The sequence below is a fragment of the Prunus mume genome, linkage group LG1 (assembly GCF_029339155.1).
Source record: "Prunus mume cultivar Tortuosa linkage group LG1, ASM2933915v1, whole genome shotgun sequence".
NCBI classification, from domain to species: Eukaryota; Viridiplantae; Streptophyta; class Magnoliopsida; order Rosales; family Rosaceae; genus Prunus; species Prunus mume.
Window position 1 is genome coordinate 12,869,632 of NC_142698.1, and position 27,408 is coordinate 12,897,039.

The window sequence follows — 27,408 nt, forward strand, 5'->3', positions numbered from 1 at the left end:
AAAATTTTGTACCATCTATTTAATGATAAAATGACATCTAAAATTATTTGATCGACATCCAATCCAACAAATAGAAAACATGCAATACAACATCAACATGTTCATAAGAATCCAAGATTGCCAAAGCAAAATGCAAGAAACAATGATGAGAATAAATTAGCAAAGCCACAACTACAAAACAAAGAAGACAAAAGGTTCTTCCAAATGTTAAACCATAATCTCTTCTCTCAACAGGGAACTCTAAGTCACCCAAATGATCACATTCAGGAGAGAAACTTTTACAAAGCCGGGGGAGAGAGTGTGCCAAAATCCTGCAGTGGTGAAGTTTGCTTGATCCCAAAGAACCTGATAATAGAGATTTGAAAAGAAAGATACCTTAATGACCTTGTTTTCAAACAAGAACTAGTGCAAATTTAGTGCTATCTTGACGAACAAAGCAAACATGAAAACAAGCCAAGGGCTATGCATACCTTTCAGCTGCAGATTCGTTAAAAGCTTTCCTCGCATGGCATCACCTTCCAAGGGTTGAGCTGATTGGGAAACTGCCACAATTGGTTGAATGTCTCCATCACCTTCCTACTCTGTTATTTTGGTTGTAAAAAATAAAAAAAAAACAACAAAATAATAAGAAAAAAGGTTGACAAAAACTCATCAGAAAATCCTCAAAATTATAAAAATTAATCTTTGATTGATACGAAGCAAAAGCAGAAGCTGTATAAGAAAAAGTACGCGCTCTAATAGATGCCGCTGCATAAGCTGATAAGGAAGAGATGCAACAAGGTTGGGGAAGAGTACAAGTATAATAATGCACTGACAATCGGGAATTGCTTGTACCTTATAATTACAATGAAATTAATTTTCCAGAAACATAGCTTCTTCAATCTGCACCCCATGATCAACACCTGTCTCTCAACCAACTGATCAAAAACAACTTTGGTCAATGCTGCTTGTGGAAAGAAAAATATCATAGGCATTGGCAAACAGAGTTAATATTCTTTGTAGAGATGATTTAGAAAGAAAAGTGGTACCTTTAGAACCATTTCTGGATACTTTGGGAGATTAATGAATTTGAGTTTTGGTTCCATCCAGGTTCACAAATCTCCAAATGTTCAAAGCACTGCAGAGATTTAAACATAAATATGTTACAAACTTACACACATTATAAATCATATCTTTATTTGAAGTAATTGAAAGATTAAACTAAAATGCGAATAGAAGATAACAACCTAATTAATGATAAGTGAGAACGAATCGCACAAACATTTTTTCTTAGCGGTTCACATGATTAAACAAATCAAAGGGAAAGTAAACCAAAAATTATAAAATGTACTAAACAATAAACGATCAAGTTAAAATGAACACCAAGTTAGATAGGGCTTCTCTAGTAGGCCCAGTCTGTTTAGTTGTGTTCGGGCTTAGCCCCCAATTCACCAAAAGAATATTTTTTTATTATTATTTTATTTCATAAATAAAAGTAAAGAGAAGAAAATAATTGATTTCAGAACCAAAGAAAACAAATAATAAAATTGAAAAACTTACAATAGATGTCTGCAATATGCGAAATCTTGGGCCATTCTGGGCCGTTGTCTTTATTGCATCTCTCTTTCAAAAGAGGACAACTGTAAAACCCTATGTGCTGTAATTTGGTGAGACATTTCATAGCTTCGAGTGTAGGTAGATACATCAGATTCTTGCACCGCACTATACTTAGGCTCTCAAGAGATGCAAGATTTCCCAACCACTCTGGAAGAGCCTCCATGCCGTCAAAGAAGCCTATTGACAAAGAAATTAGAGAAGTGAAGTGTTGAACTTGTTCAGGCAGAGACTTGAGCTTCGGCCAACCGTGCAAGGCTAATCTTTCAAGTTGTGGAATAACCTGAAAAGCAGGAAATGAATCGAGCTCCTTCCAAAACCCACCAATTACCAAATGCTTTAAGCGGGTGAGGGATGCTGCAAACGCAAACACATTGGGGTGTACATCTTTTAATCCATCACAGTTATAGATATACAACTGACGGAGTTGTGTGAGGCTGCCTAAACTTGGAATAGCTTCGAGATTCGGGCAATTGGTAATAGACAAGTGCTCAAGAGAGGTACAATGTTGTAACCCACTCGGTAGACTTGATAATTCACCACAATACGAAATCTCTAATTCGCGGAGGGATGGAAGCCCATGTGTGATTGGAATGGATGTTATTTTGGAGCATCTCCCTATTGTCAACATTTGAAGAGAGTTGTAGCATTCTAGCCCCTCAGGTAGAATACATAACTCAAGACACTTGAAAATAGGAAATTTGCAGAGAGATGCGACACCCTGTGTAACTGGGATGCACTCCAGACTCTGGCATTCCGTTATAATCAACTTCTTAAGGGAGAGCAGAGTGTGTAGCCCATCAGGCAAAGTCGTAAGATTAGGACACTCTGAAATTCTCAATGACTCGAGAGATGCACAACAACCAAATACATCCGCAGCAATACAAGTTAAATCTGGGCAGTTCTCTATCTCCAAATATGAAAGATTTTTGTTATTCTTTAACATTCCTTCAGGCAGAGAAGCAAGTTCCTTCATATACTTTATTGTGAGATCAGTAAGAGTGGTGAGCTGAGTGCTTATATTAGCTATCGGCATGCCGCTATCCATGGAATCTATTGTTAACTTTTGGAGACATGGAAAATGAGTGGGAGCACTTTTCAATTGATTACAATTCCACAGGAACAGCTCCTCAAGGCGAGGAAATATTGCAGCTCCCGTCCATTCAATTAGGTTCTTTGCATTATCAATACTTAATTTTTTCAAGGAAGAAAACAAATTTCCACTCATCATCCACGATGGAAATTGATCACTGCTAAAGTTGCAAATCTTCAAAATTCTCAATTCAGAGTGCGGTTCAAGGCCTTCTAGGACATCCCTGTCGTTGTTTATGGCGCTTGACCTGTCATTCCCCCATTCAAACTCTAGTTGGTGTATGTTTGTCTTCTCCGCTAACTTTGCCTTCTTTGCTTCTTCTATATCCCTCACATGCTCCAGACGATAAATAGATATTTTGCCTTTCAAATGCTTTAAGCCACCTAACTCCTCTATTCCACGGCCTTTCTCCTTACCCACAATAAAATGAGATAATGATCGGAGATTACTCAACCGCCCCATGCCAACTGGATATTTCATAACATAATCCCTATCAAAATAAATATGTCTCAAGTTGATCAAATTTTTCAGTTTCTTTGGAAACTCTTCAAGATAGAGATTGCGCATTCTTAATGTCTGTAGGTTATAAAGCTTGCCAACAGATTTGGGGAGCCTTTTGATCATTGTTCCTGAAATATCTAAATACCTCAAGTGTTTCAACTTTCCAATTGAAATTGGCAACTCAGTAATATAAGCCTCCTGTAATTTTAAGACACGCAAACCTTTAAATCTTGGTAAGATGTTACCAAGAACGATACCTTCCAAAAACATTGAGCGCACTACAATTCCTTTTGGAATTCCCTGTAGTTCTGAGGCTGAAGGTTGGGCCATATGTCGAACATCATTGGAGTCCTTGCTCTTTGATTTTGAAACAAGTTCTGCAAGATCATGCACAAGATCGTGCATTTTGCAATGGGTAATCACATTATACTCATCCATTGAAACATCTTGAAAAAAGGACTTCTCCAATAGAATATTAAAATATTGATTCCCTACATCCTCCATCTCTAGATTACTTTGGCTAGAAGGACGGTGAAGCAATCCCTGAGCCATCCAAAGTTGTACCAGGTCATCCTTTTCAATATTGAAATCTTTGACAAACATTGAACAATATGCAAAGCATTGTTTCAAAGTTGGTTTTAATTCATCAAAACTCAACTTCAAAATCGACATGATTCTTTCATCTCCGTCGATAAATCCCATCTGGTACTTTCTTGAATAACCCGCCATCCATCAATGTTTTCAAAACGCATCATATTTCCCAAAACCTATTGGCACATGAGTTTGAATTTCTATTAAATGATAATATTACAAAATTAACTATAATAACTAGGTCTGTAGAAAATCCAAATCAATATTTCAAAATTGACCAATCCAATCCAATTTTCTATTGGATTGAATTCTATATGATTATCTTTGCGATTATCATATTTTCATACAAACCAATCATCCAATTCAATCCAACATTGGATTGGATCATGACATCCGAACACATTGGAATAGATTGTAAAATCTCAAATCCAATATAAAAATTGAATTGAATTAGATCGATAAAAAATTCATTGGTTTCTAACCGATAACACTATGCAATAAGCATTTAATGACTATATTTCTTTCAAAAAATAAATAAAGTCATCGTCAAACGAGATATTAGCAATCTACTCTCGTAAGAGGCTTGTAAGTCAAGCAATTAAGAGTATTTACTCTTGCAATCGACATATTAAGTTCAAATCCTCCCTCCTCCAATGTCTCTAATAAAACAAACAATCCACTCTCAAGAAAATTAACAAATAAATGTATAGTATTACGGGAACAAAAGGAAATTATAATTGTATCTATAAAAGCAGTACTATCTTATACTATAATTCAGAAAAGAAAAAAAAACCCTCTTTCCCTACCAATAATGTGCAAAATGCCATTTATACCCTTTTCATCTTTAGTAAGTTCGATAATAATTTAATAAGATTAAAAAAAATTAAGATAAATATAGGAATCTTACCACATTTGTATAGTACATTCACATACCACCTTATGTGGCAGATGAAGTGTACAACCACATCAATTAAAAAGTGTCAATAAATCATAAAAGAAAAGAAAATATTAAATTAATTTTAATTGATATAGATGCACCTCATCTGCCACATAAGGTGGTATAAGAATGTGGTAAAAGTAACATTACTCTAAATATAGTAAATGACAATACTTCTATTAGTCAAGGCGGGATTTTCTTTCTATCAGTTCGGGTGGTGGTGGTGGTAGGAGTGGAGGTGGAGGCGCAAGTGGTGGGTGGGGGTGGTGGTGGTGGTGGTGGAGGTAGAGGTGGAGGTGAAGTTGGTGGTGGTGAAGGCTGAGGTGAGGTAGTGATAGTGGTGGTGGAGGAGGTGGTGGTTGGGGTGGTGGTAGTAGACGATGTCATCTATAAAAATGAAGGATGGTATTATGGGAATTGCCAGATAGTTTCTAGGCTCCGTGTATCTGCCAATACTGATTTTTTCTTTATATTATCCTTGTATTTTGTTCATTTTACTTGTGAAATTAGTGGTATGTTTGAGCCTATTTTGTTGCATAAATTAGTGGTATTTTGTTCTTTATATAATCCTTCACAAAATAATTAAGCAAACAAGATTACCGATGTCTAGTGGGTTAAAGGTTTGTTAATGAAAAACAAATATAAGAATAAGAAGCAAGATCAAGCGAAAAATTCAGCAAACGGATAAACATACCTTTGCCAGTAATGGTAGGCCTGCACACTTTCTGGCGATGTCCCTTCCAATTCTCTCTTGATCTTTAGTCAAAGGAGCACTGTCATCCAGAAATGCTCTGTTCTTTAAAATGAGCCAACATTGATCGTCTGATAGTTTTCCCAAATTACACATAGGAAGTGTCTGCACGATTTTTGCAACCTTCTCACTACGGGTAGTGACAAGAATGCTGCTTCCTTGGGTATCTTTAACACTTGACAAACAGCTCGTCAAATCATTCCATTTGTCAGGATCTTCATTCCAAACATCATCGAGTACAAGCAAATATCTTTTTCCTTTCAGATGTTCTTGAAGATATTTGAGTGCTGCTTCCTTCTCTTGAGCCTTTTCTGGTTTAAAATGTACCAAGATCTTGTTTAAAATCGACTTGACTTCAAAAGGAATAGATACGCATATCCATATTTTTATAGTGAATCGTCTGCCTATCTCATCATGATTATATATAGATTTAGCCAAAGTTGTTTTTCCCAAGCCCGCAAATCCTACAATGGGCATAACCGAGAGAGAATTCTTTTGAGTATTGCTTGAGTTGATCAAGGTTGTTACTATATCTAACACAACCTTCTCCCTTCCAACGATGTACTTTTCGTCTTGGGCAAAGCTGGAGACGGTTTCCCTGTCAACTCCTGCATCATGAGAGCTTCCACCTTGGAATGTCGAACTTGCAACTAGACCAATACCAGATGCCTCATTCTTCAGATTGACTAAAGATGAGTTGATTTTCTTGATTTTATGTGCCATTTTGTGACGGAATGCAATGGGATTGTAGTGGAGTGAAAAGAAATTGAGTACCTTTTTCTTCATCTGGTCTTGCACTTCTACCTTACGCCGGAGAACTTCATATTCATATTCATCCAACACATCATCGGCATCATGAGCTATGTCTTCAAGGTCCTTCACCCACATTTTGACCGCCTCGGCCTGATCTTTTTTTTTCCCGGCATCTTGTAGCATGGCTTGAACCTTGGACAATGATTCACGCAGACTTGTGAGTTCTCCTTTGAATCCCCGCAGAAGATTGAATTCTTGTTGGGCAAGTGAAGCCACCTTCGTCAGTATCCCCTCAGCTCCAAACGTAACAATTTCTGACATCTTAGTTATAGTTTGTTCACGTACACAGCAAAAACAACAGGAACTACTGTTATTCAAACGCAATGTGTCTCTCAAGGTCATGTTATGGATTTATATAGAGACGGGAGGAAAGGAACTTATATCAGACTTGCAAATCAAGCAATATTTGTTTGTATAATATTCTTTTTCAAAGCCTGGGCATTTAAGTTTCGAATCATATTGTACCAACACATCGAGGAAGGGGAACCTCAAAGATATATACTTCAGTCTTTGTTTTCTTCATTATTAAATGATGCTCCTAATCAAAAGCAAAAGCAAAGAAACTAAAAAAAGGATCTTTTTTCTTCTAAGTTTAAGTACTGTTCTTGGTTCGAAGTCTGGGCATTTAAATTTCGAATCATATTATACCAACATATCAAGGAAGGGGAAACCTCAAAGATACCTGTCTTTTTGTTTTCTTCATTATATTTTTAAATCATTCTCCTAATCAAAATCAAAAGCAAAGAAAAGAAAAGAATAAAAGGAACACTCTGTTTTGTTTTTGAAATAATCAAAATCAACATTGAACTTCCAAGCTTGGGTCTAACTATTTAGATTCTCCTCATTTTGTGGACAATGAGGGGGATTTTTTCGGTGAAGGGGTTCAATCCAACCATTCAATCATTAAAAAATTTAAGTCTAATATTTTCTCTTTCTTACTGGATAGTGGGACGATTGAACCCCTCTCGCAACCCCCTCAACCACCACAACCCCTATAGCATTTCCGCGTGATCTCAGGTTCCATTGTGATGAATTTGATCGCAAGTTTGCTAGGCCTGGGCCTTTTTGTGCCTACTTTGTTCCTTCATTGGTCTTAGGCCGAAGGTAAAATTTCATGAAGGAAACTCTCTTGAAAAATATGAATCATGTCTAAGAGGGCCTGAATGTGTATGATCTTTTTAACTGTCCAAATTCCCAACAAAACCAATCTAAATCGCAAAAGGACCTGGCCCTAAACAAAACAAAAAAATATTATTGTTCTTAGTTTAAGTATTTTTGCTTTGCAGTTCTATAATTTTAGTGTTTTTATTATTGTATTTGAAAAGCGTTAGTGAGTATAAAAATGAGAGATCTCTCCTTCCTGGCCCTTTCATTCCTCAATCATCTTCTGCCTTTACTTAAGTTAACAAATCAATGTTCTTTACTGAGCCTATAATAGCTTCATCAGTTTTATTGTCTCCTATTAAAAAGTAGTCTTCTAAAACGCAAAGGATGAAATAGATAACAATTTAGCAATTAATATTGGAGAAAGATAGTGATTAAAGTAACCATACATGAGATTGTTTCTTATTGGAAGCACAAGAAGAGTCGAAAATTATATCGATATATAAGATTGCATCTTTTATTGTCAAACAGTCTGATGTGCTAATATATATTAATTTCTGCTACAAAAATTTAGTATGTCTGCTACAAAAATCCAATTCATAAAAATTTAATTGTTTTTATTTGATAAAGTTAAATATTAGTATGTCTGCTACAAAAATAAGCCCCTTGTGCCCCTATAAGGTCCATTGCTACCTCCAATAGGCAATCTATGTTTAATATGAAGAAAAAAAAATGGCAATCACAAATTAAAGAGTAGTTGCACACAAATGTCATTAACAAATTAGATTATTTGCATTAAACACAAAAGTAACAACAAAAAATATACCTGACTACCCAAAAATCAATCACATTGTATTTGCTGTCTTTATTTGATTAAAACTATTACGAGAGCTTTTTCCTCAAAAGAAAAAAAAAAACACAACTAGTACAATACTAATGTTTGAAAATTGATCTTCTTGAATTTTTAAAAGAGAAATCATTAATCAAATGTTCATAATCGAGTTTTTCAAGAAGGATATAATGCCAAAAATATATATATATATATATATATATATATATATAAAAGGCAAATAGCTTACTTCAATAAGAATCGAACTTGGGCGCCTCTGTTAAGTGGAAACACGCTAGAATGCCAACTCCACCACAAACGCTTTTGTACAGATATTTAGCACTCTATAGTATATATACAATTCTTATAAATATTATATATTATTATAAATATTTTTTTTTTGGGGCCCCTTAAGAATCGGGGGCTCTGTGTGGTGGAGCCACTTGCACCACCTCAGAGCCGCGTCTTGTTAATGTACGTATGGACGCCATGAGATTTGTGTCAAAGTGAAAGTTTTACTAGGGTCGTGTATCTTTTCTCTTCTTTCACTATCAAGTGCTTTGATATGTTATGGGAACACAATGCATTAGAGAGCTGTAATATTTAATTTATTTATTTTCTTGTTCTAGCTCTTCTCTCTTTTGCTCAAAGTAAAGCACTCTCTCATAAAGCCGGGATGCCTAATCATAGTTGTGAGTTAGGCGGTTGGTCAATACAGTATGTCCTCTTTCCATCCAAGTTAAATCCCCCTCATCGTAAATTAGAGTAATTTAAAATATTATTTTATCCAAAAATAAAAAATAAAAAAAATTCATGCCTACCTATGTTGGTCAAGTAAAATTTTACTCACCATTCTACTTTTCTTATAATAGATCCACTTATCATTTTACTTGAAGCATGTCAACTACCCCCAGTTCACTTCATTTTCTAGTGGCGGATTAAGACTAAGGGCCAGTTTGGGATTACTATCACTTTTAAAAAGAGTTTCTTCTACTGTGCTTTGAAAATAATTAACTGTAAAGTAAAGCAGCTCTATGTTATGTTTGGTAAACAATATTTTTAAAGTGTTGTTAGTACAAAAAAGTCAAAACCTTTTTGGTAAATTTTAATATAAAATTATTGTAACTGTGAATAATGACTAAAATAGACATGGTGTTGAAAGTGTTATGTACTAATCATGTAATGGTGATGGTGGTGATGGTGATGAAAGTGGAGTTGGTGGTTGTGGTAGTGATAGTGGTGGTGATGGGGATGGCGGTTGTGGAGGTGGTGGTGGTGGTGGCAGTGGCAGCATGGTGGTGGTGGTGGTGTTGGTGGTGGTGGTGGTTCACTTCACTCCCTAGGTACTAAGGCCCCGTTTGGGATTGCTTTTTTTGGCCAAAAACTTACTTAACTTTAAAGTTAAGCAGTTTAAGGTGTTTGGTAAAATTAAAATATCCCGATTATTTTAAAAGCATGACCTTTTGACTTTTAAAAGTGACTGGTTGCTTTTCAAAGCTGCTTTCAAAAGAAGAATAGATGAACATTTAATGAATTTTTTTAATTCCCAAAATATCATCATTCATTTTAAAAAATTACACCACCTCCACTTCCACATCCAACTCCACCACTTGCACTACCACATTTACTACCTCTACAACCACCGCCGCCGCCACCACCACATTCTCCTCCTCCTTATCCTCTGCCGCCACCACCACCACATCCTCCTCCTCCTTATCCTCCGCCACCACCACCACCATTACCACCTCCTCCAAAACCTCCACATCCACCACCATCACCATGTTGCCACTACTACCACCTCCACAACTGCCATCCTCACCACCACAACCACCAACTTCGCCTTCATCTCCACCACCAACTCCACTCCATCACTACCACTACCACCACATGATTAGTGCATAACACTTTTAACATCATATCTATTTTAGTCATTATTCACAGTTACAACAATTTTATATTAAAATTTACCAAACGGTTTTAACACTGCTTTTTGTACTAACAGCACTTTAAAAATAGTGTTTACCAAACATTGAGTTGCTTTACTTTACAACTAATTATTTTTAAAGCACAGCAGAAACAACTTTTTTTAAAAGTGACAATAATCCCAAACTAGGCATAAAGCTACTCTCGTGAAGCTTATATCTACAAATTGGAGGCCCGAAGGCCCAAATAAAAACCCGAACAAAGCTGAAAGAAATCTGGGCCTAGTGCCCGATATTTTTTGCTGGACCTGATTTAAGTTTATGTTTGGTTATTATTTTGATTATTTAAGGGCTTTATCATTTTCTTATTTTGGGGGTTTAATTTTTTTTAAAGAAAAGTGTTTTTCTTTCCTCTTTTTTCCAAAATTTTATTTCTTTCTTGGTCAATGACAATGATTGTGTTGTAGTCATGCACGCCTCAGTTCGTCAAGTAAAATTTTGTACCATCTATTTTCTTTATCTTATTTCAACGGTCATCTTTACAAAAATAAAATGACATCTAAAATTATTTGATGGATATCCAATCCAACAAATAGAAAACATGTAATGCAACATCGACATGTTCATAAGAATCCAAGATTGCCAAAGCAAAATGCAAGAAACAATGACGAGAATGGCAAGGGCACAACTACAAAACAAAGAAGACAAAAGGTTCTTCCAGATGTTAAACCATAATTTCTTTTCTCTCAACACGGAACTCTAAGCCGCCCAAATGATCAGATTCAGGAGAGAAACTTTTACAAAGCCTAGGGAGAGAAAGTGTGCCACAAAAAAAAACTCAAAATCCTACAGTGTTCCATAAAACTGAATCTCCCAAAGAACCTGTTAATACAGATTTGAAAGACAATCAGAAAGATACATTAATGACCCTGTGTTCCAAACAAGAAGTGCAAATTTAGTGCTATCTTGACGAACAAAGCAACACGAAAACAAGCCAAAGGCTATGCATACCTTTCAGCTGTAGAGCCTTTAAAAGCTTTCCTCGCATGGCATCACCTTCCTACAGAAGTCTTGAAAAGAAATGCAACCTTGAAAAGAAAAAGTGCACACTCTAATAGATGCCGCTGCATAAGCTGATAAGGAAAAGATACAACGAAATTAATTTTCCAGAATTGGGAATTGCTTGTACCATATAATTGTACAATGAAATTAATTTTCCAGAAACATATAGCTTCTTCAATCTGCACGCCATGATCAACACCTGTCTCTCAACCAAGATCAAAACCAACTTTGGTCAATGCTGCTTGTGGAAAAAAAAAATGGTAGGCATTGGCAAACACAGTTAATATTCTTTGTAGAGATGGGTTTAGAAAGAAAAATGGTACCTTTAGAAGAGTGAATGTACTTGAGGTCAATAATTTTCACAACAACAATGCACACTACTTTCAACCATTTCGCATTTCAGGATACACTTTTGAACATTATTGAATTTGAGTTTTGGTTCCATCCAGGTTTAAAAATCTCGAATATGTCAAGAGTATCTCACAAAGTCAACTGCAGAGATTTAAACGTAAATCTGTTAGAAACTTACGCACATCATTTGGTACCTTGAAACCTTGAATTTACAATAAAACACCATGATTTTTTTTTAAATCTTCCCTGAGTTCTATATGGTGTGTATGTGTGTGTATATGGATGTATTGAATGTAGAGAACACTTGAAAACTAAGAGTTTAATTTGTTTTGGTTTTCAACTTCCAAGTGATCATAAATCATATCTTTATTTGAAGTAATATATTGACTGATTAAACTAAAATGCGAATAGAATATAAGAACCTAATTAATGATAAGTGAGAAAAGTATCGCATAAACATTTTTTCTTAGCAGTTTACATGATTAGACAAGTCAAACGGAAGGTAAACAAAAAATTTTAAAATGTACTAAACAAAAAACAATCAAGTTAAAATGAACACTAAGATAGATAAGGCTTCACTAGTAGGCCTAGTCCCATATGTAATTTTGTTTAGTTGTGTTCGGGCTTATTAGCCCCCAATTCACCAAAAGAAAATTTTATAAAATAAAAAAAAAAGTAAAGAGAAGAAAATAATTTATTTCAGAACCAAAGAAAACAAATAAGAAAATAGAAAAACTTACTGTCGGTTGGAAAATGCGAAATTTTGGGCCATTCTGGGCCACTGTCTTTATTGCATCTCTCTTTCAGAAGAAGACAGTGGTAAATTTGTATGTAGTGCAATTTGGTGAGACGTTTCATGGCTTCAAGTGGAGGTAGATACATCAGATTCTTGCACTTCTGTATTGTTAGGAACTCAAGAGATGCAAGATTTCCCAACCACTCTGGAAGAGCCTCCATGCCGTCGAAGGAGTTTATTATTAAATGTGTTAGAGAAGTGAAGCGTTGAACTTGTTCAGGCAGACAGTTGAGCTTCGGCCAACCCAACAAGCTTAATATTTCAAGTTGTGGAATAACCTGAAAAGCAGGGAAGGAATCGAGCTCCTTCCAGAACCCACCAATTTCCAATTCCTTTAAGCGGGTAAGGGATGCTGCAAACGCATTGAGGGCTACACTTTTTAATCCATCACAGTTAAATATCCTCAACTTACGAAGTTGTGTGAGGCTGTCTAAACTTGGAATAGCTTCGAGATTCCTGCAATTCCTTATTAACAAGTGCTCAAGAGAGGTACAATGTTGTAACCCACTCGGTAGGCTTGATAATTCAAGACAATCTGAAATCTCTAATTCGCGGAGAGATGGGAGGCCATGTGTGATTAGAATCAGTGTTTTCAAAAGCATGCCTAAGCGCGCGTCGGAGCGCGCATCGGAGCGAGGCGGAGGGAAATCGCCTTAGGCGTACGAATGTTTAGCTTGTTGCACGCTTAGCGTAGCGAGGCGTGCAGAGGCGTGCGTGGCGAGGCGTGGCAGGCGTGAAGAAGCGCCGCTATCTGCAAGCCAAAGCGCGAGGAAGAAGACGACCTCGCTTGAAATTTTTTTTGTTAGGGTTTGTTTTAATACGACGTCGTTTCATTTAGTTACTTAAGTGGTTTTTATTTTTTTAAACTGAGGTGTTTTAAACGCACGTTTTGGGTTTTTTTTTATTTATATTTTTTATAAAAGCAAACATCATACCTTTTAACCCCCCACTGAAACAAACGATACTGCCCCTTTTTTTCTTCTAAATAAATACATTAATGGACCTATATGTATATCCCTAATGCCATAAACTGCATCAATTTTAATTCTCTCCATAAGTTGAAGTTTCTCTCACCTTTGGTATGCAAATTCTCTTTGAACTAGATTCATATATATATATATATATATATATATAATATGTTAGTATTTTTTTTCCAAACAACACAATATCCGTAAAATTCACTAAAAATAATACTCAAGTCCACACATAAATGCCAAATATCATTTGATGTTTCATGATGAGGAGTGAGATGCATAAATTGAGTTTTTCTTTTGATGTTGAATAAATATTTTATGTTTTGGGATTGATTATTATGCTTAAATGATAATTAGTACTTATATTTGATAGAATATGTTGGCTAAATAAGAATTAGTAGTACAATTTATTTATATTGTATTATTTATAATTTTTTTATTAAATTAAATTAATGTTCAAAAGGCTTACGCCTCATCTGCTTCAAGGCTACGCCGCATAGCGGACAAAAAACGCCTCGTCTTTACGCTTCGCCTTTTAAAACATTGATTAGAATAGCTTTGAGGTTCCTGCAATGCCTTATTAACAAATGCTCAAGAGAGGTACAACGTTGTAACTCACTCGGTAGGCTTGATAATTCATCACAATCTGAAATCTTTAATTGGCGGAGAGATGGGAGGCCGTTTGTGATTGGAATAGCTTCGAGATTCCAGCAATTGCTTATTGACAAGTGCTCAAGAGAGGTACAATGTTGTAACCCACTCGGTAGGCTTGATAATTTAGCACAATTTGAAATCTGTAATTTGCGGAGGGATGTGATACCCTCAGGTGTAATTGGGATGCACTCCAGACGGGGGCACTCACTCAACACCATCTCCTCAAGGCAAGGAAACGCAACTATTCTTTCTGTTGGCCTTGTCATTGCTTCCGTCCATCCAATTAGCTTCGTTGCATTTTTAACAGTTAATCTTTTCAATGAAGAAAACAAATCTCTACACATCATCCAGGGTGGAAATGTATCACCATTGAAGTTGCGAATCTCTAAAATTTCCAATGCAGAGTGCGGTTTAAGGCCTTCTAGTACGTCGCTGTCATTATTGATGACCCTTGAGCAATCTTCGTTTGCTGACCATGTTAACTCTAGTCTGCGTATGTTTGTCTTCTCCGCTAACTTTGCCTCCTTTGCTTCTTCTCCATCTCTCACATGCTTCAGATCATAAATACATAATTCGCCTTTCAAATGCTTTAAGCCACTCAGCTCCTTTATTCCACGACCTGTCTCCTTACCCACAATGAAAAAAGATAATGATCGCAGATTATTCAACCGCCCCATGCCATTGATGCCAACTGGACATATTGTACCTCCATATTTTCTATCAAAATAAATATGTCTCAAGTTGGTTAAATTTTGCAGTTCCTTTGGAAACTCTAGAAGATAGAGATTGCACATTCTTAACGTTTGTAGGTTATAAAGCTTGCCAATAGATTGGGGGAGCTTTTTTATATTTGTTGCTGAAATATCTAGATACCTCAAGTGTTTCAACTTTCCCATTGAATTTGGCAACTCATCAATAAAATCCCCCTGTAATTTTAAGACACGTAAACCTTTAAATTTTGGTAAGATGTTACCAAAAACTTCACCAACAAACATTGAGCGCACTTTATGAACAATTCCTTTTGGAACTCCTTGTACTTCTATGGTTGAAATCTGTGCCACATGTCGAATGCCATTGGAGTCCTTGGTCTTTGATTTTGATACATCTTCTGCAAGATCATGCACAAGATCGTGCATCTTGCAGTGGGTAATCACATTATTGTCATCCTTTCTAACATCTTGAAAAAAAGAGTTCTCCAACAGAATATTGAAATATTGATTTCCTACATCCTCCATCTCTAGATCACTATTTTTGGGAGAAGGGTGAAGCAATCCTTGAGCCATCCAAAGTTGGATCAAGTCATCCTTTTCAATTTCAAAATCTTTGATGAAAATTGAACAATAGGCAAAGCATTGCTTCAAAGATGATGATTTCAGTTCATCAAAACTCAACTTCAAACTTGACAAGATTCTTTTTTCTCCCTCAGGTAAATCCCATATTGTACTTTCTTGAATGGCCTGCCATCCATCAATCTCTTTGGAGCGCATCATACTTCCCAAAACCTGTTGGTATATGAGTTTGAATCACAATTAAATAATATAATAGCATAAAATAACAATATGAGAATATACAATCGGCATTAATTTTAATCAAACATGACTAGTTCAATGAAAAATAAAATCATCAATTTAAGAAAACTAAACAAATGAAGAACACATATATACCAACATCACTTTTATTTTTAAGTACATCTGGATTAATTAAATATAAGATCCATATTTATTCAACATATATACCTTTGCCATTAAGGGTAGACCTGCACACTTTTTGGCTATGTCCCTTCCAATTCTCTCTTGATCTTCACTTAAAGGACCACTGCTATCTGAAAGCACTTTATTCTTCAATATGAGCCAACATTCATAATCTGATAGTTTTCTCAAATCACGCACATGAAGCGTCTGGATGATTGATGCAACATGGCCACTGCAAGTAGTGACAAGGTTGTTGCTTCCTTGAGTATCTTTAATATTTAACAAACAACTCATCAACTCATCCCATTTGTGAGGATCCTCGTTCCATACATCATCAAGAATGAGGAGATATCGTTTCCCTTTCAAAATTTCTTGGATGCTTTCACATATTGCTTCCTTGCCTTTTATCCCAGCCTTTGTCCGGTCAAGACACTCCAAGATCCCGCTTAAAATCGTCTTCACGTCAAAAGGGTTAGATACGCACACCCATATTTTTGTGTTAAAGTGGCTGCCTATCTCATTTTCATGATATATTGCTTTAGCCAAAGTGGTCTTTCCTAATTAAGCCTGCCATTCCCACAATAGCCATAACACCAGGACGAGTCTCTCTTTTATTGCTCGAGTTGATTAAGTCTGTAACTATATCTGACACAAGCTCCTCCCTTCCGACCATGTACTTTTCATCCTGATCAAAGCTGGAGATGGTTTCCCTGTCAAGTACCACTCCTACCTGACGAGAGGTTGCATCCGGCCTAGCAACTAGACCAACACTAGCTGCCTTGTTATTCAAACTCTCCAAAGATGCATTGATGTTCTTAATTTTGTGGGCAATTTTAAGACGAAACGCAACGGATTGTGGAGTGAAAAGAAGTTGAGTACCTTTTTCTTCATTTGGTTTTGGATTTCTACCTTACGCCTGAGAAGCTCGTATCCGTAGTCATCCAGCACATCATCAGCATCATGGGCTATGTCTTCAAGCTTCTTCACCCAGATTTCCATAGCTTTCGTCTGACCTTGTGATTTTTCGGCATCTTGTAAGATAGCCTCAGTCAAGGACAATGAATCACGCAGAGTTTTTACCTCTCCTTGGAATCCCCATAAAAGACTGATTTCCTGAGCGGCAAGTGAAGCCACTTTCTTCAGTATTTCCTGGGCAGCAAAAGTAAGAAATTCCGCCATCTTTCTTTCACCACTAGTGCTACTACTCAAGACCAAAAAGCAGAATGAGTAATCAGTTAGAAAACCAATAACAAGATTGAAGGCACAATGTATTGCTCCCCAGTCCTGAATGAAGGTTACTGTGAATCTATAGACCAACTTACATTATATAATTTCAGACCCAAAAAAAAAAAAAAAAAAAAAAAAAACTTACATTATATAATATATTTAACTTTGATATCTGGTCAGTAAATTATAAACAATGTAATATACAAATGCAGTGCAAGTTCGAAACTTTGAAATAAATACAGATAGATTCAATGTTTTTAAAATTGTATAACAATGTGAGAGGGTAAAACGGGAAAAGAAGGACTTTTGTTGGTTTTCGATGTTTTTAAAATTGTATAACCACTTGGCGTGCAGGGGAGTGAATCTAGGCGTCTGTAGCTAGCATTTCTCTTGTTATATATTGGTTTGGTTTGTAATCATATCATCACAATATGATTATGAGATCCATCCATGGAAGTTCTTCTGGCAAGGCACCTCCTTGACACGGGTGAAATAAATACGCAAAAAAAATCAGTTAAGAAACCAATAACAAGATATCGCTTCGCTTGCTCAAGGTTTCTTCTATGAATCTATAGACGAACTTATATTATAAGAATGTGTATACAGATTGCGTGCAATAATTATATATAGATTTCTCTTTCATGATCATGACCGACCGACTTGTGATATTTGTCTCTACTTTTTTGTATGGAATCGAGGAGGAAGGTGCCCTTTGTATATCTCCTTTTCAAAGCCCTCCGCCAAACCTTGTCGGATCATATGAAACAAAGCATGGAATGGAGGAAGGTGCCCTGTAAGTTTCAGAGTCAAATTGTGAATCTGATATATAGGAAACACTAGCAAAAGGTGCCCGTGCGATGCTGCGGGTTTTTAAATTGTGTGAAATATGTATAAAGTGATGAAAATAGGCAGGGATTACGTTCTATGTACATATACATGAAAATGTAAATAGTGTCATCGCATTTAGTTTCTCAAGTTTTAGTTACAAAAGATAAACTAATAACATGTTTTATATACTATTTGATACGTGTCTATCTATTTTTGGTTATAATGTATGTGTATATATAAAGCACACATACATACGTGTATACATAAGAAGTAGACACATGCCTATATATATATATATTAAAATTTTATTATATATACATATATTTGCATATCTATATGAGTATATATTACTTTATTAGGACCATGTATTTTTCGCCAATATGCTTGTTTGAAAATAATATGTGTGGTTATAATCTAACAAAAATATAAATCATGATAATTAAGAATATGTAACTTTAAGACTATATGTTTTTGAGAATATACTTGTTTGAATATAACAAAAATGCATATGTGTTTGTTATATCCAAATATAGGGAGTATAATACTATTCCATTTTGTACTCTATGCATGCATGTATTTTTTGAACTTTTAAACTATTTTAATTTAAACATTTAATTAGATAATTAATTTTGTACATAAATGTCACTTACAAAATAAGTATATATTAAATGGGGCCTAACAATTGTAGTATTCTAATTATCTAGAGCAAACATCAAGTTATATTTATACAAACCAAGATTAAACATATATTTAATTACATAAGACATAAACTCTCTCTCTCTCTCTCTCTCTCTCTATATATATATATATATTAATTAAAACATACATATAATTATAAGTAATATGTAATTTATAGGAAGTTTAAAATTTTAAAAAAAAATCTTTGCCTTTTGTTGTTGAATAGGACAAAAAGTAAAAAGAGCGAAGGGCAATACGGTCATTTTACTGTGGTTCCAAATAGGACAAAAAAGAACAAAGAACATAAGTAGGGGCAAAACCGTAATTTTACTATAGCTAAGCTACAGTCTAGGAATAGTGAATTCCTAATTCAGTTTTAGTATATATATAATTTGGCTCCTACTCGGCCGGCAGAAGCAATTAATTTATTTTATTATAGAGTCACAATACCCTCGAAACGACGACATATTTGACTTGCCTTTGTGTATGTACAGGAACAGGATGTTACTTTTACCGGGACCCGCAACTAGAATTCCACTGCCAAATTAACAATGAATTTCTGTCCAAATCAATATTATTGCAAAACTACTCCAAGTAAATTTCAATTTACTGAAATTTGTAAACCCGTCACTATGGAGCTCAATCTGGAGCTCAATCTTCGATGGAATGGATTTGATAACCTTGAGCATCTGGAGCTCAATCTTCGATGGAATGGACGGCAGGTCGAGGTCGCTGACTTCGCGGCAAGTGGAGCCGACGGCGAGGTCGGCGAGGGTTATGGTTTTGGAAGAAGAGGATGAGGAGGCGTTGGCGGAGCGGAGGTCATCGAGGGTTTGGGGGATGAGCGGGTCAGGTTTGAGGAGGCTCTTGAAGGGGTGATGGGTTTCGTCGTCGGAGTTCGGGTCGGGTCGACGGCGTTTCTTCTTGTCCGCAACCATTGTCGGCGTTTGGCGTTTTTTCTTGTCCGCCATTTTTTGTTGTGATTTTGGGAAAGCGAAATAGGGTTGGTTGAAGAAGCGGGAAGCTGAGTCTTTCGTGAGGCTTAAGTCTGCAAACTGGGGGCCTGAAAGCCCAAATAAAAACCCAATCTAAGCTGCAAGAAAGCTGGGCCTAGTGCCCATACGTTTTAAGTTTGATTCTTTACCATTTTCTTATTTTCGGGTTTAATTATTTTAAAAGAAAAGTTTTTTTCTTTCCTCTTTTTTCCAAAATTTTCTTTTTTTCTTGGTCATGCTTTCCTCAGTTGGTGGAGTAAAATTTTGTATTTCAACGGTCATTTTTACAAAAATAAAATGACATCTAAAATTATTTGATGGACATCCAATCCAACAAATAGAAAACATGTAATGCAACATCAACATAACAATCCAAGATTGTCAAAGCAAAATGCAAGAAACAATTATGAGAATAAATTAGCAAAGGCACAACTACAAAACAAAGAAGACAAAAGGTTCTTCCAAATGTTAAAACCATAATCTCTTTTCTCTAAGCCACCCAAATGATCAGATTCAGGAGAGAAACTTTTACAAAGCCTAGGGAGAGAAAGTGTGCCAAAAAAAAAAAAAACTCAAAATCATGCAGTGTTGAAGTTTGCTTGATCGGATTCTTGATAAAAAATTGTCCCATAAAACTGAATCTCCCAAAGAACCTGATAATACAGTAAGAAAGATACATTAATGACCCTGTTTCCAAGCAAGAAGTGCAAATTTAGTGCTATCTTGACGAACAAAGCAACACGAAAACAAGCCAAGGGCTATGCATACCTTGCAGCTGCAGAGCCGTTAAAAGCTTTCCTCGCATGGCATCACCTTCCTACTCTGTTATTTTGGTTATAAATAAATAAATAAAACAACAAAATAATAAGAAAAAAGGCTTGAAAAGAAATGCAAAATTGGAAGCTAAAATTTGGAGAAAGTTTGACAAAAACTCATCAGAAAATCCTCAAAATTATAAAAATGAATCTTTGATTGATGATACGAAGCAAAAGCAGAAGCTGTATAAAGAAAAAGTACACACCCTAATCTAATAGATGCCGCTGCATAAACTGACAAGGAAAAGATACAACAAGGCTACAAGTATAATAATGATAGGCATTGGCAAACAGAGTTAATATTCTTTGTGGAGATGGGTTTAGAAAGAAACATGGTACCTTTATAAGAGTGAATGTACTTGAGGTCAATAATTTTCACAACAACAATGCACACTACTTTCAACCATTTCGCATTTCAGGATACACTTTTGAACATTATTGAATTTGAGTTTTGGTTCCATCCAGGTTCAAAAATCTCGAATATGTCAAGAGTATCTCACAAAGTCAACTGCAGAGATTTAAACGTAAATCTGTTAGAAACTTACGCACATCATTTGGTACCTTGAAACCTTGAATTTACAATAAAACACCATGATTTTTTTTTAAAATCTTCCCTGAGTTCTATCTGGTGTGTATGTGTGTGTACATGGATGTATTGAATGTAGGGAACACTTGAAAACTAAGAGTTTAATTTGTTTTGGTTTTCAACTTCCAAGTGATTATAAATCATATCTTTATTTGAAGTAATTGAAAGATTAAACTAAAATGCGAATAGAAGATAACAACCTAATTAATGATAAGTGAGAACGAATCGCACAAACATTTTTTCTTAGCGGTTCACATGATTAAACAAATCAAAGGGAAAGTAAACCAAAAATTATAAAATGTACTAAACAATAAACGATCAAGTTAAAATGAACACCAAGTTAGATAGGGCTTCTCTAGTAGGCCCAGTCTGTTTAGTTGTGTTCGGGCTTAGCCCCCAATTCACCAAAAGAATATTTTTTTATTATTATTTTATTTCATAAATAAAAGTAAAGAGAAGAAAATAATTGATTTCAGAACCAAAGAAAACAAATAATAAAATTGAAAAACTTACAAGTGCTGTATGCAATATGCGAAATCTTGGGCCATTCTGGGCCGTTGTCTTTATTGCACCTCTCTTTCAAAAGAGGACAATTGTAAATCCGTATGGACTGTAATTTGGTGAGACATTTCATAGCTTCAAGTGTAGGTAGATACATCAGATTCTTGCACCACCCTATCGTTAGGCCCTCAAGAGATGCAAGATTTCCCAACCACTCTGGAAGAGCCTCCATGCCGTCGAAGAACAATATTGACAGAGAAGTTAGAGAAGTGAAGTGTTGAACTTGTTCAGGCAGAGACTTGAGCTTCGGCCAACCGTGCAAGGTTAATCTTTCAAGTTGTGGAATAACCTGAAAAGCAGGAAATGAATCGAGCTCCTTCCAAAACCCACCAATTTCCAATTCCTTTAAGCGGGTGAGGGATGCTGCAAACGCAAACGCATTGGGGTGTACATCTTTTAATCCATCACAGTTATAGATATACAACTGACGGAGTTGTGTGAGGCTGTCTAAACTTGGAATAGCTTCGAGATTCGGGCAATTGATGATAGATAAGTGCTCAAGAGAGGTACAATGTTGTAACCCACTCGGTAGACTTGATAATTCACCACAATACGAAATCTCTAATTCGCGGAGGGATGGAAGCCCATGTGTGATTGGAATGGATGTTATTTTGGAGCATCTCCCTATTGTCAACATTTGAAGAGAGTTGTAGTATTTGAAAATAGGAAATTTGCAGAGAGATGCGACACCCTGTGTAACTGGGATGCACTCCAGACTTTGACAACCCATTATAATCAACTTCTTAAGGGAGAGCAGAGTGTGTAGCCCATCAGGCAAAGTCGTAAGATTAGGACACCATGAAATACTCAATGACTCGAGAGATGCACAACAACCAAATACATCGGCAGCAATACAAGTTAAATCTGGGCAGTTCTCTATCTCCAAATATGAAAGATTTTTGTTCTTCTTTAACATTCCTTCAGGCAGAGAAGCAAGTTCCTTCATACACTTTATTGTGAGATGAGTAAGAGTGGTGAGCTGAGTGCTTATATTAGCTATCGGCATGCCGCTATCCATGGAATCTATTGTTAACTTTTGGAGACATGGAAAATGAGTGGGAGCACTTTTCAATTGATTACAATTCCACAGGAACAGCTCCTCAAGGCGAGGAAATATTGCAGCTCCCGTCCATTCAATTAGGTTCTTTGCATTATCAATACTTAATTTTTTCAAGGAAGAAAACAAATTTCCACTCATCATCCACGATGGAAATTGATCACTGCTAAAGTTGCAAATCTTCAAAATTCTCAATTCAGAGTGCGGTTCAAGGCCTTCTAGGACATCCCTGTCGTTGTTTATGGCGCTTGACCAGTGTTTCCCCCATTCAAACTTTAGTTTGCGAATGTTTGTCTTCTCCGCTAACTTTGCCTTCTTTGCTTCTTCTATATCTCTCACATGCTCCAGATGATAAATAGATATTTTTCCTTTCAAATACTTTAAGCCACCCAACTCCTCTATTCCACGGCCTTTCTCTTTACCCACAATAAAATGAGATAACGATCGGAGATTACTTAACCGGCCCATGCCAACTGGAAAGTCCCTAACATACTTGTCAAAATAAATATGTCTTAAGTTGATCAAATTTTTCAGTTCATTTGGAAACTCTTTAAGATAGAGATTGCGCATTCTTAATGTCTGTAGGTTATAAAGCTTGCCAACAGATTGGGGGAGCCTTTTCACTGATGTTCCTGAAATATCTAAATACCTCAGGTGTTTCAATTTTCCAATTGAAATTGGCAACTCAGTAATATAAGCCTCCTGTAATTTTAAGACACGCAAACCTTTAAATCTTGAGAAGATGTTACTAAGAACTTCACCTTCCAAAAACATTGAGCGCACTACAATTCCTTTTGGAATTCCCTGTAGTTCTGAGGCTGAAGGTTGGGCCATATGTCGAACATCATTGGAGTCCTTGCTCTTTGATTTTGAAACAAGTTCTGCAAGATCATGCACAAGATCGTGCATTTTGCAATGGGTAATCACATTATACTCATCCATTGAAACATCTTGAAAAAAGGACTTCTCCAATAGAATATTAAAATATTGATTCCCTACATCCTCCATCTCTAGATTACTTTGGCTAGAAGGACGGTGAAGCAATCCCTGAGCCATCCAAAGTTGTACCAGGTCATCCTTTTCAATATTGAAATCTTTGACAAACATTGAACAATATGCAAAGCATTGTTTCAAAGTTGGTTTTAATTCATCAAAACTCAACTTCAAAATCGACATGATTCTTTCATCTCCGTCTGATAAATCCCATCTGGTACTTTCTTGAATAACCCGCCATCCATCAATGTTTTCAAAACGCATCATATTTCCCAAAACCTATTGGCACATGAGTTTGAATTTCTATTAAATGATAATATTACAAAATTAACTATAATAACTAGGTCTGTAGAAAATCCAAATCAATATTTCAAAATTGACCAATCCAATCCAATTTTCTATTGGATTGAATTCTATATGATTATCTTTGCGATTATCATATTTTCATACAAACCAATCATCCAATTCAATCCAACATTGGATTGGATCATGACATCCGAACACATTGGAATAGATTGTAAAATCTCAAATCCAATATAAAAATTGAATTGAATTAGATCGATAAAAAATTCATTGGTTTCTAACCGATAACACTATGCAATAAGCATTTAATGACTATATTTCTTTCAAAAAATAAATAAAGTCATCGTCAAACGAGATATTAGCAATCTACTCTCGTAAGAGGCTTGTAAGTCAAGCAATTAAGAGTATTTACTCTTGCAATCGACATATTAAGTTCAAATCCTCCCTCCTCCAATGTCTCTAATAAAACAAACAATCCACTCTCAAGAAAATTAACAAATAAGTGTATAGTATTACGGGAACAAAAGGAAATTATAATTGTATCTATAAAAGCAGTACTATCTTATACTATAATTCAGAAAAAAAAAAAAAAAACCCTCTTTCCCTACCAATAATGTGCAAAATGCCATTTATACCCTTTTCATCTTTAGTAAGTTCGATAATAATTTAATAAGATTAAAAAAAATTAAGATAAATATAGGAATCTTACCACATTTGTATAGTACATTCACATACCACCTTATGTGGCAGATGAAGTGTACAACTACATCAATTAAAAAGTGTCAATAAATCATAAAAGAAAAGAAAATATTAAATTAATTTTAATTGATATAGTTGCACCTCATCTGCCACATAAGGTGGTATAAGAATGTGGTAATAGTAACATTACTCTAAATATAGTAAATGACAATACTTCTATTAGTCAAGGCTGGATTTTCTTTCTATCAGTTCGGGTGGTGGTGGTGGTAGGAGTGGAGGTGGAGGCGCAAGTGGTGGGTGGGGGTGGTGGTGGTGGTGGTGGAGGTAGAGGTGGAGGTGAAGTTGGTGGTGGTGAAGGCTGAGGTGAGGTAGTGATAGTGGTGGTGGAGGAGGTGGTGGTTGGGGTGGTGGTAGTAGACGATGTCATCTGTAAAAATGAAGGATGGTATTATGGGAATTGCTAGATAGTTTCTAGGCTCCGTGTATCTGCCAATACTGATTTTTTCTTTATATTATCCTTGTATTTTGTTCATTTTACTTGTGAAATTAGTGGTATGTTTGAGCCTATTTTGTTGCATAAATTAGTGGTATTTTGTTCTTTATATAATCCTTCACAAAATAATTAAGCAAACAAGATTACCGATGTCTAGTGGGTTAAAGGTTTGTTAATGAAAAACAAATATAAGAATAAGAAGCAAGATCAAGCGAAAAATTCAGCAAACGGATAAACATACCTTTGCCAGTAATGGTAGGCCTGCACACTTTCTGGCGATGTCCCTTCCAATTCTCTCTTGATCTTTAGTCAAAGGAGCACTGTCATCCAGAAATGCTCTGTTCTTTAAAATGAGCCAACATTGATCGTCTGATAGTTTTCCCAAATTACACATAGGAAGTGTCTGCACGATTTTTGCAACCTTCTCACTACGGGTAGTGACAAGAATGCTGCTTCCTTGGGTATCTTTAACACTTGACAAACAGCTCGTCAAATCATTCCATTTGTCAGGATCTTCATTCCAAACATCATCGAGTACAAGCAAATATCTTTTTCCTTTCAGATGTTCTTGAAGATTTTTGAGTGCTGCTTCCTTCTCTTGAGCCTTTTCAAGTTTAAAATGTACCAAGATCTTGTTTAAAATCGACTTGACTTCGAAAGGAATAGATACGCATATCCATATTTTTATAGTGAATTGTCTGCCTATCTCATCATGATTATATATAGATTTAGCCAAAGTTGTTTTTCCCAAGCCCGCAAATCCTACAATGGGCATAACCGAGAGAGAATTCTTTTGGGTATTGCTTGAGTTGATCAAGGTTGTTACTATCTCTAACACAACCTTCTCCCTTCCAACGATGTACTTTTCATCTTGAGCAAAGCTGGAGACGGTTTCCCTGTCAACTCCTGCATCATGAGAGCTTCCACCTTGGAATGTCGAACTTGCAACTAGACCAATACCAGCTGCCTCATTCTTCAGATTGACTAAAGATGAGTTGATTTTCTTGATTTTATGTGCCATTTTGTGACGGAATGCAATGGGATTGTAGTGGAGTGAAAAGAAATTGAGTACCTTTTTCTTCATCTGGTCTTGCACTTCTACCTTACGCCGGAGAACTTCATATTCATATTCATCCAACACATCATCGGCATCATGAGCTATGTCTTCAAGGTCCTTCACCCACATTTTGACCACCTCGGCCTGATCTTTTTTTTTCCCGGCATCTTGTAGCATGGCTTGAACCTTGGACAATGATTCACGCAGACTTGTGAGTTCTCCTTTGAATCCCCGCAGAAGACTGAATTCTTGTTGGGCAAGTGAAGCCACCTTCGTCAGTATCCCCTCAGCTCCAAAAGTAACAATTTCTGACATCTTAGATATAGTTTGTTCACGTACACAGCAAAAACAACAGGAAATGCTGTTACTCAAACGCAATGTGCCTCTCAAGGTCATGTTGTGGATTTATATAGAGATGGGAGGAAAGGAACTTATATTAGACTTGCAAATCAAGCAATATTTATTTGTATAATATTCTTTTTCAAAGCCTGGGCATTTAAGTTTCGAATCATATTATACCAACACATCGACCAAGGGGAAACCTCAAAGATGTATACCTCAGTCTTTGTTTTCCTCATTATTAAATGATGCTCCTAATCAAAAGCAAAAGCAAAGAAACTAAAAAAAGCATCTCATTTATTTTTTATTTTATTTTGTTATTTTAAATATAAACTATGTAAGATTGTCCTCTGTTTGTGATCTCAAAAAGAAAAAAAGGATCTTTTTTTTCCTTTCTTCTTCTTAGTTTTAAGTATTGTTCTTGGTTTGAAGCCTGGGCATTTAAATTTCGAATCATATTATACCAACATATCAAGGAACGGGAAACCTCAAAGATACCTGTCTTTTTGTTTTCTTCGTTTTTAAATCATTCTCCTAATCAAAACCAAAACCAAAAGCAAAGCAAAGAAAAGGGAAAAAAAAAGAAAAAGAAAAAGGAACACTCTATTTTGTTTTTGAAATAATCAAAATCAACATTGAGCTTCCAAGTTTGGGTCTAACTATTTAGATTCTCCTGTTTGTGGACAATGAGGGTGATTTTTTTGGTGAGGGGTTCAATCCAACCATAATCATTAAAAAGTTCAAGTCCAATATTTTCTCTCTCTTGTTGGATAGGGGGATTGAATCCCTCTCACAACCCCCTCACCATTCTATAGCATTATCTAGAATGTGTCTAAGATAAGTGTGTGAATGTTTCTTGTAATCATCATTCTATAGTGGATTTGTTTTGGACTGAGGGGTTTTACCACGTAAAATAATTTTGTGTGTGTTCATTTATTTTATGTTCTGCACATTTTAGAATTAATAAGTCATATCAATTATGCTACAGAAGTTTATTTTTATTTATTGATTATAATTTTAAATTGGCCTATTCACCTCCATATAGGGATTCTTAGTCATCCTATAGGTAATTTCACAATTAAATTCATTTTAATTAGAAAATCGATACCTAAAAT

The 27,408-nt window shown here is 35.7% G+C and overlaps 4 protein-coding genes across 5 annotated transcripts; all 4 read right to left on the minus strand.

Annotated features, from left to right (window-relative positions):
• Nucleotides 1-131: 131 nt before the first annotated feature.
• On the minus strand, nt 132-5,548 carry LOC103340459 (putative disease resistance protein RGA3). Its single transcript, XM_089044690.1, has 6 exons — nt 5,410-5,548; nt 1,540-3,954; nt 1,029-1,117; nt 835-917; nt 471-581; nt 132-345 (listed from the first exon to the last, which is right to left on the minus strand). The coding sequence occupies exons 2-3, from the start codon at nt 3,914-3,916 to the stop codon at nt 1,110-1,112; spliced, it is 2,385 nt and encodes a 794-aa protein (XP_088900816.1). The 5' UTR covers nt 3,917-3,954; nt 5,410-5,548; the 3' UTR covers nt 132-345; nt 471-581; nt 835-917; nt 1,029-1,109.
• On the minus strand, nt 132-27,360 carry LOC103341191 (putative disease resistance protein RGA3). Of its 2 annotated transcripts, XM_089044685.1 has the most exons (7): nt 25,970-27,360; nt 25,139-25,870; nt 21,305-23,681; nt 1,029-1,117; nt 835-917; nt 471-581; nt 132-345 (listed from the first exon to the last, which is right to left on the minus strand). In XM_089044685.1, exons 1-4 carry the CDS (start codon nt 26,348-26,350, stop codon nt 1,110-1,112), a joined length of 3,498 nt encoding a protein of 1,165 aa, XP_088900811.1. In that variant the 5' UTR covers nt 26,351-27,360; the 3' UTR covers nt 132-345; nt 471-581; nt 835-917; nt 1,029-1,109. The 2 variants fall into 2 exon arrangements, with proteins under 2 accessions (XP_088900811.1, XP_088900805.1); XM_089044679.1 differs by having other exon boundaries at nt 25,139-27,360.
• On the minus strand, nt 5,374-6,540 carry LOC148921041 (putative disease resistance protein RGA3). Its single transcript, XM_089044697.1, has one exon. The coding sequence runs from the start codon at nt 6,538-6,540 to the stop codon at nt 5,389-5,391; it is 1,152 nt and encodes a 383-aa protein (XP_088900823.1). The 3' UTR covers nt 5,374-5,388.
• On the minus strand, nt 10,981-16,841 carry LOC148921042 (putative disease resistance protein RGA4). The gene is given in 8 exon segments (XM_089044128.1): nt 10,981-11,016; nt 11,191-11,267; nt 12,288-12,788; nt 13,946-14,985; nt 15,067-15,473; nt 15,708-16,223; nt 16,225-16,508; nt 16,511-16,841. Coding segments are annotated over 8 exon segments (3,192 nt in total).
• Nucleotides 27,361-27,408: the final 48 nt, after the last annotated feature.

Bases quoted from the DNA above. Each gene is read 5' to 3' on its own strand.
- LOC103340459 (XM_089044690.1), bottom strand. From the start codon at position 3,916: ATGGCGGGTTATTCAAGAAAGTACCAGATGGGATTTATCGACGGAGAT.
- LOC148921041 (XM_089044697.1), bottom strand. From the start codon at position 6,540: ATGTCAGAAATTGTTACGTTTGGAGCTGAGGGGATACTGACGAAGGTG.
- LOC103341191 (XM_089044679.1), bottom strand. From the start codon at position 26,350: ATGACCTTGAGAGGCACATTGCGTTTGAGTAACAGCATTTCCTGTTGT. The intron at 23,682-25,138 runs GTATGTTTATCC...ATGTGCCAATAG, and splicing joins GCCTACCATTACTGGCAAAG to GTTTTGGGAAATATGATGCG.